Source organism: Varanus komodoensis, unplaced genomic scaffold (genome assembly GCF_004798865.1).
Source record: "Varanus komodoensis strain SLA01 unplaced genomic scaffold, ASM479886v1 scaffold72, whole genome shotgun sequence".
NCBI lineage: Eukaryota > Metazoa > Chordata > Lepidosauria > Squamata > Varanidae > Varanus > Varanus komodoensis.
The window spans coordinates 51,645-68,455 of NW_025336374.1; the positions used below are offsets into that span (position 1 = coordinate 51,645).

General features: G+C 41.0%; 1 protein-coding gene across 1 annotated transcript in view; it reads left to right on the top strand.

Annotated features, from left to right (window-relative positions):
- The window catches only part of POSTN (periostin), a 54,382-nt gene that overhangs the window by 33,572 nt on the left and 3,999 nt on the right, over positions 1–16,811 (top strand). The window contains exons 16-22 of the mRNA XM_044452472.1: positions 3,851–3,896; positions 4,864–4,944; positions 6,092–6,148; positions 7,205–7,300; positions 8,024–8,113; positions 9,022–9,102; positions 9,797–9,877. Of these exons, the coding sequence (XP_044308407.1) occupies positions 3,851–3,896; positions 4,864–4,944; positions 6,092–6,148; positions 7,205–7,300; positions 8,024–8,113; positions 9,022–9,102; positions 9,797–9,877 (532 nt within the window). The remainder of the gene's footprint in view (positions 1–3,850; positions 3,897–4,863; positions 4,945–6,091; positions 6,149–7,204; positions 7,301–8,023; positions 8,114–9,021; positions 9,103–9,796; positions 9,878–16,811) is intronic.

A 16,811-nucleotide genomic window follows, 5' to 3' on the forward strand; every position in this document is an offset into this window, starting at 1 on the left:
CACTCTGAGCTTGCCCACGATCATCACCCAATGCGCAATGCGGAGTTCACGACCTAAGGAATTTTTTTCCCTAAATTTCTGTTTGCAACTCAATTTGGTCATGAACTGAGGTGTTCATGAGCTGAAGTATCACTGTATTGTGCACTTCTAAAATAAACAAAAATAATAAAGTTGCTTAGGGAGTGGAGGTGTCTCATCTGAGTCAAATCTAAATGTTATATTGAACTCTGAGATGCAGAAAACTGCTCCATGCTTAATTTCCATATTTTGTCTGTCTAGCTTAGCCTTTGTCCTGTTTCTATTCCGCAGTATGTGTTCACATCTCTCCTATACATTATTGACTGTTCCAGGATCAGGGAAATGCATAATATAATGCCTTCAAGAAACAGGCTTAGTTTTATTAGAAGTTGAACAAAGGAATTTGAGAACTCATCATTGAGTTGCCATTTTGGTGGCAGCTCCATGTTTATTACAACATTTAATTATTGGCAGCATACAGTTTCTTTTAAGTCAGAGGCACGAATTGATTTCCAATATCTCTCTCTCTCTCTCGCACGCATGCACGCACAGTAGAACTGCCGTATCTGCTGACTCGGCAATCAAATTCTTGCTTAACTGTGGCTGACCAGAGTGGTAAATACCACATGTTTGAGGGCTGCAAGCAAGTGCCTTGATCTGGCCACCCCTGGTATATGTGGTGGGTGGTTGAGGTTGAAGGAGCTGCACATGTGGTGCGGGGGGGGATAGGTGCCCAGGAAGAAGCCTGTTGTTGCGAGTGGGACAGAGGAGGGATGAGCTGAGTTTTGGTCTTGGCTGATAGGAGATTTAGAAGCAGGGGGATAGCAAGCAGGTTGCCAGCACTTTCTAGGCTTGTGGTGCAGTCTCTTCTCACTCGGACAACATCTCCGTCATTGTGCCCTGGCAGAGGTGTGTGGGGCCTTCACTGCAGAACCATCCTGCCAGGCTGTTTGACTGCCTGGAAAGTCTAGCTCAGGACACCAGGCATCCCAGCATATCCACTGCCCAGCTCTTAGGAGCCTCTTGGCTATCAAATCAACTCTCTTCTGTTTAAGTAACTCTCATTTGTTTAACAATGGCCCCAAAGCACGAGAGCAATGATGCCAGCAAATCAGATGTGCCAAAGAGAGGCCATAACATGCATCCCTTAAGTGAGAAGATTTTATAGGAAGGGAAACCATTTATGTTGAGGTCTCTAAGATGTATAGTAGAACGAATCCTCTACTTGTGAGATTGTGAAAAAATAAATATAAATTCATGCTACTGTTGCTGTTGCACCTTATAGGGTGCTAACCGCTTGGGATCCTAAACACTTCCTGACAGTTAGGATCCCAAGGGTGTGGAATGGGCTTCCATGGGAGGGGGTTGAGGCCCCATCGTTGAGGGTGTTCAAGGATAGACTAGACATGCACATGGTGGGCATGCCATGAATGGAGCCAGCTGGAACCGGGGGTTAGACTAGATGGCCCAGGAGACCCCTTCTGACTTGCTCAGTTTCTATGTTTCATACTGCAAAAGTTATAGCCACAGTGTGTGACAAGTGTTTAGTTAAGATGTAAAAAGCAATACATTCATGGATGAAAGATATGAGCAGAAAGCATGTTCCAATTGACAATAACGTATCACATAAGAAAACAGAACCCATACAATGACTTTTTAGCAAAGGTTCTCCTGAAATGAGTGACACCAAGCCATTTACTGCAAGTAGGGGATGGTTGTACAGATTTAAGAAAAGGTTCGGAGTGAAAAATGTAAAACTGACTGGAGATGCTGTGTCTGCCAATGAAGAAGCTCCTGCCACATTTTGGGCAGAGTTGAAGGGGTTGATTTGGATGGTCTCCTTTGGATGGTCTTCCATTGTGATGAAATGGGCCTGTTCTGGAAAAAGATGTCTGACAGACCCTACATTCATAAAAGTGCCAAGCAAGCACCAGGGCATAAAGTGTGGAAGGACAAACTGTCTCTGCCCTTATGTAGCAATGCTACAGGTCATATGATAAAGCTAGGCATAATGTACAGAGCAAAGAAACCACATGCTCTCAAAAACAAGAAGAAAAGTTATCTGCCTGTCTTCTGGTAACGTAACCAAAGCTTGGGTGACACCTATCTTGTTTCTGGCATGGTTTCATCAATACTTCATTCCAGAATTGAAAAAATATTTTGAACAAAAAGGGTTGCCATTTAAAGTCCTATTAATTGTAGACAATGCACCTGGCCATCCTGAATCTGTTTGCTGTGAAGATGAAAATGCTGAGGTTGTATTTTTACTTCCAAATACAACTTCATTGCTTCAGCTCCTTAACCAGGTCATCATTTTGTGTGTCAAGGTCATACACACCTGCCTGGTATTTGATCGCTTTCGATCAGCAATTGATGCTGACCCTAATCTTGGCATATTGCAGTGCTGGAATGATTTGTTATTGCTGATACAATAACATTCATCAAAACTGCAGTGGATGGATTAAAACCAGAAACTCTGAATGCCTGCTGGAAGAATTTATGGAGTAAAGTCCTGATTTTAAAGGCTTTCTGGGAATCAATGGAGAAGTTAGGGAAATAATTGACAGTGCAAAACAAGTACGTGGAGAAGGATTTGTCAGCATGCTCAATGAAGAAATGATGGAGCATACTGAAGACCATCGAGAAGTGTTACATGATGAACTGGAAAAGCTTGTTAAGTCATCTACAGAGGAAGAGGAAGAAATTGAAGAACCAGCAATGTGGACATTAGAGAAATTTGTGGAAGTGTTTTGAATTGCAGAGTTTAAAGGATAAGGTTATTGAACATGATCCTGAGATGGATCACAGCATTAGACTAACCTGTATGATCACAGAAACATAGAAACAGAGCGAGTCAGAAGGGCCATCTAGTCTGACCTCCGGCACCAGCCGGCTCCGCTCACGACATGCCCACCATGTGCACATCCAGCCTATCCTTGAACACCCGCACTGATGGGGCCTCAACCCCCTCCCATGGAAGCCCATTCCACACCCTTGGGGTCCTAACTGTCAGGAAATGCTTCCTGGCATCCAAATGGAACCTTGGCTCCCTGAGCTTTGCTCCGTTGGAGTGCGCCCTGCCTTCCTCTGCAGGGGAGAACAGGTCTCTACCCATCTCCATGTGACTTCCGCTCACATACCTGTATGTTGCCAACATATCCATGTCACCAAAGCATTGCAACCTTAGCAGTAACATTTTGATGAGTTAAAAAAGAAAAAAGAAACAGCTAGTTCCAATCACAATGTTCTTCCAAAAGAATTCAACAAAAAGCCTTCAACTATCAAGGATCCCCAACCATCGGCATCATCTGCTAATGAAATCCAACCATGAACATCATCATCGCTTGATGAATCAGGATCACCCAAAGTGGGTCCTTTTTATTCTCAGAAGATCAATAGCAGCCTAACACTACATAACAACACCTTGTTTTATTATTACAATTGTTCTATTTTATTATTAGCTATTGTTGTTAATGTCTTATTGTTCCTAATTTATAAATTAAACTTTATCATAGGTAGAGTGTAGTGTGTGCTACTATCCACAGTTTCAAATATCCACTTGAGGCTTGGAACGTATCCCTGTGGATATGGGGTTCTGCTGTACACAAACTCTTACTTCTGATGATATTCTTGCTATGTTGTCATTCTAACATCATGCATTGTGCCTGTTAGGCTGCTGGCATGACACACACTGTGTGATCAAAACAATGTTTATCCCAAGGCAAGCTACAGGAGACTGAATTACTTCCATTGATGAACTGTAACACAGCATTTTTTTTATTTTCTAGTTTCTCATATACACACTAGATGTAACCCTTCTTTTCCCCTCCAGCATGTTCGTGGTAGCACATTCAAAGAGATTCCACTGACATTTTACAGTAAGCATTTTTAAAAGTAACTTGAATAATTATATGCAACTACATGGTGGTTGGGAGAACTCAATGGTCATCTTGGATAATTAGGATTGTCAAATAGCTGACTGGGTATTGTAATCATTTCAGTGTAATTAGATGTAAACGGCACTGAGCATCTTTTTCCACCAAGTAGGATGCTATTTCTATAGGGCAGGCATAGCAAAGCTTTTCCCTCCTGAGGGCTGCATTTACTCAGAGGAAAATGGTTAGGGTCCACATACTGGTGGCAGGACGAACATACCATTCATGCTGTCACCACTGAGCAGTGTGGGGATGAGGGGTATTGCATGGTTTAAATTTGCATGGTCTCCCTAGCATGCTGCACAGCTGATCACTAAGTGACAGCTGAACATCAGCAGAAAAAGACTCAGATATCTTTTTCCCAATCAGCTGATCAAGGAGAGAAGATCATGGGGGAGGGAGAAGGTTAAAATCCCCGCTCTCTCTGTGTAGCTCCTTGAAGTGGGAGCTGCTCCACTAGAGCTACTACAAGTCCAAATACCTTGGGGTAAGAAAGTAGACTGCGTTCACCTTTCCTCTCAAGAAAGCTGAAGAGCTAAGGGAGCCTTTGGAAACTACCACTTCAAGATACTCCAAGTGCCCTAAAAAAGCAGTTCCTTGAGTTGGCTTCCCTGTTTTCTGAAGAATGGGAAGGTAGGGGGAAGGGCCTTAGTAGTCCATATGGACAGGCTTGGTAGGCTTCAAGGAGGGACTGAGAATATTGTTACAAGGGTTATGCAGTGGTCACTAGTATAGAAAGTACAGTCATTTTGAGCTTTTCAAGAGCATAACTTTAAGTCCATTTTTTGTGGTTTTCCCAAAAGCCCATTCAATATCAGTAAATCACCCAAATGCTGTTAAAAAGGGGGATGGTGTGCTTTTAAAAAGTTACATCAGTGTTTGCTATCTCCCAATTTCTATGCTTTTTCAGCCACCCGGATTATTACTAAAGTTGTGGATCCCAGTACTAAAGTAATTGAGAGCAGCTTTGAGCCCATCCTTAGAAAAGAAGGTAAAATTGGTTTCATTCTGACTTCCCAGCAAGTCTCAATAAATTTGGCGAAGGACAAAGCAGGGAGGGCTCACAGCAGGGTGGGGTGGTAATTCAGTATTTATACTTTCACAGTTCTCCTTCACTGCTAGTAAAATTAAAAGCAAATGCAAGGGTTTCTCCTCAGAAAATATCGGAAATATGCCAGAGAAAAAAGACTGAGATTAAAATGGTGAAATTCCATTCATTTCCTTGCTTGTTGCCAGATTTCATCTAAAATGATTCAAAGTATATTTTCAGGTCTACCTTCTGGCCAAATAGGCAAGAACTTTCAAGGAAACTGAAAGAAATGTTTACATTCCAAGCCACACTGACTTCTTGACATTGCTCACAGTCCCACCACTGATGAATCAACCACAATCTTTTGCAGAAACCAAATTTCAGCCCCTCTCCATAGGCCACTGATTTTAATAAGGTTAGGCTCTGAAAGATCACAGAAACATTTGATTTAAAATTTGGTCCCAAAGTGTGTGAGATGGTAAGATAACTTTGTCCAGGAAATGTAAGAAAGGCATATTCTTGTCATTCATACAAAAGTAAGGCTTGTTCTAAATTGAATTCTTAGAGTAGTAACTGGTATAAGGTTCTTTCTGCCCCTATGTTATATTCCATAGGTTGGATACAGGTTTAATCCCTTCTGAAATCATTGGGACTTCAGTTAGCTTTGCTTAAGCCCTACTGATTTCTGTGTTTCTGTTCTTAGTCTGACTAAATCTGGTTCCATCTCTCTATTTCTATATGCAGTGTATTTTGACACAATACTGTGTGGAAACATGGAAGAGACTTTTCATTTTCCATGAATACATAAATAAATTATAAGTTATACAGATTAAGTGCCATTGAATTCAATAGAAGATTTAACTCATTGGAATTTACTTTTGAATTGGAATTTACTTCTTGCGGGCATACATAAAGACTGCTCTGCAATTCACTATTATCAAACTTACAGTGTCGTAGAAATTTGGTCAGATTAATCCATAACTATCTAAACCTGTTGCATTTTTAAAAGCATATAATCATATGTGGATTATGAGTCCATGTGAACACAGATGTATTTTTAAAACCTGAAATTTTCCAACACATTTGTTTTAATCATTGTTTACCACAGATATTAAAAAAATAACAAGAGTAGTTGGTGGCACCACAATTCGAAAAGAAATTGAAGGTAAGTGCTTACGAGGTCCAGATAGCAACTATTTACTTTAGTTACCTATTTACGGCACAGGTGGAAAAGTTGCCTATTCTTGGTTCATAGTAATAGCTAGCTATGAGCTGAACCAACATATCAAACCCTTTTCAAAGGAAAGAAGTCCCCGAAACTCCTTAACATAGTTCTTAAGCGTCTTAAGTTCAATCAAAACTGCAGAAAAATCTCACAAGGGCCAGCCAAGACCTCCAAGGTCCCCTCTCAGGACAGAGTTCTTGTAGTTAGGGTGATCTAGGATTAGAGAAACCTTCACCTATGCTAGTTCCTGATGCAGTCCCGAGTGCTGCTGTCCATTTGATTTGAATATCCAGTCAAGTGACAGGTGCTCATCCACTCAATTCAAAATAGCTGCAGAAATGTGGTAGCGAGAGCAAGAAGCAGCACACTCAGATTAGAAATGACAACACTCTGAATCCACACTCAAAGGTTCTGCTAGCAATAAGGATGTCAGCAAACTCTGCAGCAGACTAAAATGAGTTAAAATTTCTAACAGTCCAGCCTGCAAATTCCACAGCAGAACAGCTTTTTCCAAGTCACACAGAGTTCATAGACTTGTAAGATTTGGGGTTTTTAAAAACTTTGCATAGTTCAGCTGAAAGAGGTGGCACTGGGTCAAAAAGTGTGCCGAGAGTTGACCCATAGGATCGCTTATAGTCAGACACGAGTGAACAGCTGAGCAACACCAAACTTTGCATAATTATATACAGGTTTAGTATATAAATTATAAATATAGCTTGATTATACAATTGTTTGTATATATTAATGCAGTCACATGTCTTTTACTCTTCATACTGAATAATTTGACAACCCAGCCTAATTATTTGCATCACTTTCAGGTTATCATACTGGTCTCAGAAAGCTTAAATTTGCTCCAAAGTTGATGATTTTTACATACCTTTATAAAATATACGCTTTAGATGTATGTTCATCCCAAGTACTTTGAAAACTTTATAGTATTCATATAGACTTTCATATCTATAACATGCTTTGTAATTTTGAAATAATATTTTCCAGTGCCATCCATTACAAAGCTCACCAAAGTGACTGAAGGGGAACCAGAATTTAAGCTGATCAGAGAAGGCGAAACAGTAACTAAAGTGATTCATGGAGGTAAATATGTCTCATGGGCTTATATTACTAACCAGAAGGGTTTGGAAGAGTAAATTAAAATTTCAGATCTTTTGAAAGGCAGAAGAGATTATCAAAATTGCCTAGAGAAATTATGTTAGCTGTGGATTTGTGTTTTAGCATGTGTTATAATTATTTTAATGCTATATTACACTGCAGTATTTCATATTTAAGCTATTTGTCTCTTCATATTATTAATACCAATAGAACAAATAAAATGCAGTGCATTTGCATGCTGAAATTTTGCTGTTTCTTAATATTTTGCATAGCTGCATCCTAAATTGTAGACCTGCAGTGAAATGTGCTCCAGCAGTTTGCCAGCTCATTTAATGTTTTCATACTACAACACATTCATGCTCCACCATAGCCTTGACAAACTTTATATTGTTGTCAGTTGGGTTGTGAACAAAAACTGAAAAACTATGATCAAAAACACAATACATTTTAAATTAAGTCTATATATTTTAATTAAAAAATAAAACCATGATGTTGTCAATATTTGGTCTTGACACAATTGGCATGCTTGGAAATGAAAATGGGCCTGTTTACATGCTTCTTATAACCATTCGGTGAAAACCTTGGTTCTAACCCTAAAACCTACCCTCTCTACTATGTTATAAAATTTAAATCCTTTGGCTGATTAAGGAGATGTCTGACAAATCTAAGGACTTGTTCATTACTAACATTTGCAAACATGTTTTATAGAGCCTATAATTAAAAAATACACAAAAATAATTGATGGTCATCCTGTGGAAGTGACTGAAAGAGAAGTAACAGAAGAAAGAATTATTCAAGGTAAACTATGTCATGATGATGCAGTTTTAAAAACTCCAATTTATACCAAAATGGAGGGGAAAAGAATGAGCACATTTTTAACCTTTTCCAATGGAGACCACTGCTAATTCTGGTATGTTTAAGACTAGTTGCCAACAATATAAAAACACTCTTCATAGCCTGAACTTTCCTGAATTCATGAGGAAATGCCTTAAAAGATAGAATAGGATTAAGAAGTTCATTATCTTATTATATAAGATGTGAAATATGTTATTACCATATGTTTCCGTCTATAAGACGCTCCCATGTATAGGACACCCCCATTTTCTTACCGATCTCCAAGTGAGCAAGTTGCTGCCACGCACGTGCCCATCGCCTCGCCACCTCCCTCTGTGCACACCCGCAATTGTGCCAGTCTCCCCCCCCCCCCGTGCACCTGTGATTCTGCCAGTCTGCCCCTCCAAGCGTGCCCGTGGTTCTCCTCTCGGCCCCCTGTGCATAAGATGCTCCTCCATTTTTAGGTAAATATTTTAAAGAAAAAGTATCGTCTTATACACGGAAAAATACAGTACAGTCACATCTTTTATCATTGCCATCTTAGCACCCCTTGTGTGCTGTTCTGCTGCATCTGTTAGTGTATGAGAGTACTTGTGTTTCGACACATTTTAATTCACTTCATAAACCTCACTGCTCTCTTTGTTCAGATCTCCTTGTCTATCACACCAGCTGTCAGACATATCACTCTCTTTTAAGTGCCCCTGGACATATGACGTCTTCCAGTAGAGCCATATTCCATGGCTCTTGAGTCATAAAGAAAATGATGTTTCTGTATGAATTAACTGCACAAGAATGAAGATTGTAGAAAAGAAATTCTAAACTTTAAGGGATTTTTATTTTTCACACATTTCACTGAATCTTTTTCTGTTCAGGCCCTGAACTGAAATATACCCAAATCACTACAGGTGGTAGGGCAGATACTGAGGAGACCCTTAAGAAATTGCTGGACGAAGGTTAGTATTCTTTCTTGATAGATTCATTATATCTGTGGCTCCATAATGACTATTTTAATAGCAACCATGCTACAGAAATCTATATTGTACACTGTTTAGTTTGCCAGTCTTTACATCTGAGCATTTAGTCATAACAGCAATGTGCAGAAAATGCAACTGGAAACAGATTCCCCAGAATCGCAATGCTTACATGCATGGGGAGGAGGGGTTGCAGTGAATGTGTGCAATGCGTTTTTTTGTTAACCTTGGTTGTTGACTCCCAATTAAATATTGTGAATGTCTCAATCCACAAGACATACTGATGAATGTTGAGAAGGCACCTAAATTCAGGAAAATATGTATCTTCAGATATTAGAAAAGTATAATTATTTAATATTGACACTCATATATTCTACTATTAAGCTTCATGGAATGTTAATTCATGATTTGCTGCATTTACCTTTGCTTATGTTTTGTATCAGATTCAAAATATACCTCATTAATTCTTAAGTGAAACTGAATATTATTACATACTAGCAACATGCTACAGCCATTGCTTTCTTTTAATGAGAACAACCAGAAGTTTAGTCTGATGCTTATAACTGTAATAGATGGCTTGTGTAATTATACAGTGTGTTTCTTAAAAGAGCTTGAACTGCATTTTCTCAGTATCCAATATGAATCATTTCCATGCCATAAACATGTGTCCTATCAGAGGTTGCCAAGGTGACCAAACGCATTGAAGGTGCTGATCATTTACTTGAAGATGAAGAAATCAAAAGACTCCTCCAGGGAGGTTAGTGGGAGCAAGATAACTAACCTCATCACACTGAGCTCTGTGAACTGACCTCTCAACTTTTTAAAGTCTGATTTAATTTAAGTTAAACAAATCTACTGAACTAATACAATTATGCATGAAATATATACTTTTGAGTACTCGGGAGCCATATTAGTGCAAAATTATTGTGTGTGTGTATTCAGTCTTCAAATGGTTTCAGATGAGCACTGGAGATTTATTGCTTCATTAAACTTTATTCTGAACTCTAACAAATATAAAGTATGGTGAAATCTTGTGCATTACTAAAATGAAATTAATTGCTCATAAGTTTACTAAGGCATGTCTAGCATCTTTCTTTTGAAATGACTGGAGGTTATATGTATTGAACCTTAACAATTATAATAGTCTTGAAGAATACAGTGCACTTATCTTTATATGAACAGGTTGATGGAAACTTATTTCAGCTCATAAATCAGGAAGCATCAGGGCCCAATTTTTTAATTTATTCATTTGATTTATATGCCACCCCATTAGCCATAAGACTTTCTGGGTAACTTACAAAACAATCAGTACAGTAATACAATAAAATCTGCAGTTACAATGCAACCAATAGTAGCAATAAAATCAATAATATTTAACAAAAATAAGTAAGCAGATAATAAAAATAAATAAGGAAAATAAATTAAAATGAAATGAGAGGAGAGGAGAGGAGATGCAACATATTAAACAGATTAAGGCAATCATTAAGGTAAAAATAAACATATATAATTAATAAAATTATAAAATTTCAGCAATAATTCATAACATTAATTATTGCTCAATTATATCCAGTTTAATAGCTGTCCCAGTAAACCCCATATCCTCATGACCTGGGAACATTGGCTTACCACATTGGCTTTCCATGAAGACAGTATTCAATGCAGCTGTGGCAGCAGCAGCTGCCATCACCAAATGTGGCATGGCAATGTCTTAGGAAACTGTTACATGGCACAAAAGCTGGGTACAAATGAGGAGTGACTATTTGGAACTGAGGAATGATTCATCCACACAGCATCCTCAAAAAATGTTTAGTACTAAAAAGCAGTCATTCTGGCACTGCAAGAATCCCATGTGTTTGAGAAAGGGAGGGTGTGAAGGGCTTTCAACTCATGACAAATTTAATAGAGCCAATCTGCAGTAATTGCCTTTTCTCTTATGCTGCTGTATCCATCTGTGCTACTTTGCACCCAGTCCCAGACATACATGAGGACTTTATCACCATATGGTTGCCAGCTTTGTTGCTCAATAGCATCTGAACATAGTAAACCACTGCATCATATAAGTGGAGTGCACTGTATTGCCAGGAATGGTAGATCTTCAAGTCAATAATTTTTTCTTCTGCAATAAATTACCATGGGAAACTGAAATGTATTCTTTAAAATGCAATGTATATGAAATTAATCTTTATTTATCCATTTGTATAGATTAGACCTATCTGAAATGTATGAAGAGTGAAGAAAAGTATTTTGACATAGTTGTTTCTAGCTTGGACTTCTAAGCCCAAGCTACATATTTTATTCTTGTATTAGATGATGTGAATCCACATCACCTGTTTTGACAGACTAAGTGACAATTGGAAGCCAGTGAAGTAGATCACTGCCAAATTGCTCTTCATTGGTCCAGATTGTGAAATCCTATTCAGGCAAAATGTATCAGAAGAGTCTCACCTGCTTAAGAAGTGCATAAAGAACACACAGAGGGAGGGACTGAGAGTGGACACATATCCTCTTACTTTAGTAAAATTGTAAGAACAGGTGTTAAAAGCAGGGGAGCACATGCTGACAGGACAAGAGGAAAATGCCTTTATATTTGATATATGTACATGCATGAAAGCAAGACCTAACTAGAACGTGGGTGAAAAAATCCCATCAGCCCTAGCTGTTATGGCTAATGATGAAAAATAATGGGAGTTGTAGGACAAAATATCTGGATGGCCTAATTTGTCCTCCCCTGCTACGGAGGAAGAAATACCAAAGAGCACCCTTTTTCTTAATATTCCATAGGCCAGCTGTGCAAAATATACATTCAGTAGTCAGCTGATTCATAATTGTGCATTAGAAATGAGTGAGTGCCAGCAGCACCTAGAAGGCCAATTTCTTTTTCAGTTTCTAAAGGATTAGCTGTCCTACACTGTAAAGTGTAAGTGTTGCAGCCTGACTCATGCTAAATAGAGAGGAGCCAGTACCTCACATGATGTGGAAGCTCAACTTCTATAAATGCAGCCCAGTTTAGCATTTGGGGTTTTTTGGTTTTTTGCAACCACATCACATTGTTGACTCATATTCAACTTCTGATCTACAGACATCTTTCTTGCCTGTTCAACCTAATATCTCCCAGTTTGTAACCAAGCATTTGGTTCTCTTTTTCCAACTGTAAAACTTGGTATTTGTCCAATCCTAACCCTTTCATCCCAGGAATCCAAAGCAAGCAAGATCACTTATTATTTAGTTTCTGTCTTCTAGGGTATTAGTTATCCCATCTACTTCTGTGTCATCTGAGAATATGATTAGCATTCCTTGCACCTCTTCATCCAAATGAATAAATCCAAATGTTGAAGAACATTTCTTCAGTACTATTCTGAGAAGGTGCCATTGGGAAGCACTGTCTGAGTCCAATTCTATAGCCATCTATGGATCCACCAGATAATTGTTCCATCTAACTCACTTTTACCTAGTCTTGTGATCAAAATGTCATGAGGAGCTTTGTCAAAAGTTTTGCTGAAATTAAGATATATTATGCCCACAGCATTCCCACAGTCCACAAGTGAGCTTACCTGATCAAAAAATGAGATCATTTTAGTCTTGCAAGATTTGTGCTTGATAAATCCATGCTGGCTTCTAGTAATCACTCCATTGACTTCAAGGTGTTTACAGACCGACTGCTTTATTATCTGCTCCTCAGGGCCCTGGATGTTAAGGGTACTTTGGGAATTGGCAGAGGTACTCTTGCATCTGTTTGCCTTCATTTTTTAGGCCTTGTGAAAATCAGGAGAAGTACTGGAGGATTGGAGGATAGTGTCAGTGGTTTCAATCTTCAAAAAGGGTAGCAGAGGAGACAAGAGGAATTATTTGCCAGTTAACCTAAGGTCCATTCTGGGAAAGATGATGGAAAAGCTCTAGAAATCCTTGAATGGGGGTAGGGGGGGTTGGCAGTCACACGACGTGGCTTCCACAAAAATAGGTCCTGCCAGACAAACCTTGTGGAATTCTATGAAAAGGTTTTGAGGTGGCTAGATGGAGGAAATGCAGTTGATGTGGTTTACCTGGATTTCAGTAGAGCCTTTGGGCCGGCAGCCGATGGGTGACAGCCTAAGGGTGTTGCCATCTGGGGCTGGCTGGGGTGGGCCAGGAACTCAGTGTCTTTGTTGTGGGGTAGGTTGGAGGGTTTCAATTGTATTTTAATTGTATTTTATTTATTCCACAACTGAGTTTTATTGTTGTTTTATGGGGTTTCCTGGGGAGCGCGTGGGCACCACCATTGGGGTGGTGTTGGGCAAGGGAAGATATGGTGTTGGGGGATTAACACGTCATCATAGAAGAAGGAGGGGCAGATGGTTGGTATCTGTCCCCTCTTCTGGTTATTCCCCCAACTGGAAGGTTCCGGGTAGCTTTATCAACCACCCCTCGGGTCTGATGGCGCTGCTGCTAAATGCCAGGTCAGTCCACAATAAAACATCCCTCATCCATGACCTAATTGTGGATGAGGGGGCTGACCTGGCTTGCATTACAGAGACCTGGGCAGGAGAGGGTGGGGATGTAGCCCTCTCTCAGCTGTGTCCACCTGGGTATCTAATCCAGCACCAGCCATGTCCTGAGGGGAGGGGGGATTGCTCTAGTTCATCGAGCTGTAATTCTCCTTGCAGGGCTTCCTGTCCCCTCGAGACCAGACCTAGAGTGTTTATACCTGGCGGTGGACTATCGAGACAGATTAGGGATTCTGCTGGTGTACCATGCACTCTTCTGCTCATCAGACTCCCTGCCTGAGCTGATGGAGATCGTATTGGACCTGGTGTTGAGGACCCCCAGAATGTTGGTCCTGGAGGACTTCAATCTCCATGCTGAGACTGTTCTGACTGGGGCAGCTCAGGACTTCATGGCTTACATGATGGCCATGGGGCTGTCTCAACATGTCATTGGCCCAACCCATAAACGAGGTCACACTCTGGACCTGGTTTTCTCAACGGGGCAGGAAGAGGGTGATCTGGAATTGAGGAATTTGTGTCTGACTCCCTTGTCATGGTCAGATCACTTCCTCGTGAGGTTTGAGCCTGGAGCTGGCCTTTCCCTCTGTAAGGGTGCAGCCCCCATTATGATGGTTTGCCCTTGGAGCCGGATGGATCCAGATGGATTCCTGAGGGCTCTAAAGGATTTTTCCGGTTGATAAAGCTGGCGCTCCTGTTGATGCTCTGGTTGAATGGGGAAATGGCCAGAGCTATTGACATGATCACTCCTAAGCGTCCTCTCCGGCCAGGCAGAGCCCACTCATCTCCATGGTATACATCTGAATTACGGGCAATGAAGTGGGTTGGCAGATGACTAGAGCACAGGTGGAGGAAATCATGGGATGAATCTGACTGAACATGTTTATGTGCTCATTATCGAACCTAGGCTGTGGCAGTGAGGGTGGCGAAGAAGAAATTCTTCTCCACTTCCATTGCCTCCTCACAGTGCCATCCACTGTGGTACATGGGCTAATGCATCCAGGCCCTAAGAAAGATCCTATGTCACCATTGACAGCCCGCAGCGACGACTTTGCCCACCACTTTAAGGAGAAAATCATTCAGATTCATCACGAGCTGGACTCCACAGTTGATACCTTTCCTTTAGGGGAGGTGTCCAAAACTCCATCTGGTTCAGCATTATTGGATGAATTTTAGTTAAGGAGGTCTGATGATGTGGAGAAGGTGCTTGGACAAGTACGTCCCACCACCTACTTACTTGACCCTTGCCCTTCATGGCTACTAACCAAAGCCAAATACAGGATTGGGTCCTGCATCCAAGAGGGAGGTCCGGGTGCCCCCTTCTTTAAAGGAGGTGGTTATCAGGCCTGTCCTAAAGAAGGCATCCCTGGATCCAGAGATTGTCACTAATTACAGACCGATGGCCAACATACCGTTTCTGGGCAAGGTGTTGGAGCGGGTGGTGGCGGGACAACTCCAGGCACTCTTGTATGAAACTGATTATCTGGACCCATTTCAATCTGGTTTCACACATGGTTACAGTACTGTATCTGCCTTGGTCTCCCTGTACAATGACCTGTGCAGGGAGAGGGACAGGGGGAGTGCATTCCTGTTCGTTCCCCTGGACCTCTCAGTGGCTTTTGATACCATCGACCATGGTATCCTCCTGGATAGGCTTTGGCTCTGTGCCATGGCAACTTTGCCATGGAGTATCACAGAGCTCCATTTTGTCCCCCTTGCTATTCAACATCTACATGAAACCATTGGGAGAGGTCATCAGGAGGTTTGGGCTGCAGAGTCATCAGTATGCTGATGACATCCAGTTCTACCTCTCCATTTCAACTAATCCAGGTGAGGCAGTGTTGGTAGGTGTTTTTTTTTGGTTTCCGGATAAGTGACTTGGGCCCTGCCCTGGATGGGGTTGCACTCCCTCTAAAGGACAGGGTCCACAGCTTAGGAGTGCTCCTCGACCTGGAGCTGTCCCTGGAAACCCAAGTGATTGCGGTGGTGAGGAGCACTTTCCTTCAGCTTCAGCTGTTCTATCAGCTGCGTCCTTACCTGGAGGAGAACTGCCTAGCAACAGTGACACATTCCTAGGGTATGGAATGGGCTTCTGTGGGAGGGGGGCATCAGTGAAGGTATTTAAGGAAAGATTGGACAACCACATTTTGAAAATTACATGAGTGGAGCTGGCTGGAGCCTGGGGTGAAACTAGATGGCCTGGGAAGAACCTCTTTTTTTTTGCTCTTTCTGTGGGGTCAACATTAGCCCTCTTCCATTCATCTGGCATGTCACCCATGACTTATTACAGATAATGGGTAGTGGTTCTGAGAGTTTTTGTGCCAGTTTGTTTCATTAGGTGCTGGCGATACGAACTCATTCAAAAAAAATTAGGTGTTCATTGGCCACTTGTTTGTGAATCTCAAGCTTCCATGTGGACCCTTCAATTTGTGCTTCGTTTCTGCCAGGGTGGTCATAGATCTGCTTTTGGGAAAAGAACTCTCAAGTATGCTGTGGTCACTTGACTTATGGTTAAGATATAAGGCAGCTCCACCTCCTTTCCTATTTTTCCGCTCTTTACGAAAAAGTAATACCCTTCAACTTCTATATTCCACTCATGGTAGTCATCTCACCAATTTCAGTAATACCTATCAAGTTGTATTTGCATTTGTCTTCCTGCATTAAGAGTTCAAGCTTACTACATTTGTTTCTCATGCTCTTTATGGTTCGCCTTCTTTCCTGTATTACTGAGAAGACTAATTCAGGGCATCACTAGAGCTCTTTTGTCTTTTATATTATTTAGGCATTCATCTCCTATTGCCTGCAAGTTATGACCTCCATGCCCTGTAGGATTCAGTTTAAAGCCTTCCTGATAACCTTCTTCATGCTATGGCCAAGCACATCCTTTCCAGTCCTTGTAAGGTGCAAGCAGTGATCTATCTTCCAGAAAGTGTAGCCCGTGGTCCCAGAATCCAAATCTCTCATGTTGGTACCACATTTGTGGTCAGGCATTCACTTGGAGTATTTTTCTTTCCCTATCTATTCCACTACCAAGAACTGGAAGGATTGAAGAGAAAACTATTTGAGTTGCTAAGCTTGCACTTGTTGCACATGTTGGCCATGTTGCCCTCAGGCAAGAAAAGAAAAATTGTAGAGACATTGCAGGTCACCACCACTGAGGAGTTTTCTTGGGCCATTCTTTCTGCTAGCTTTTTTATTCTAGCTTTCTGGGCT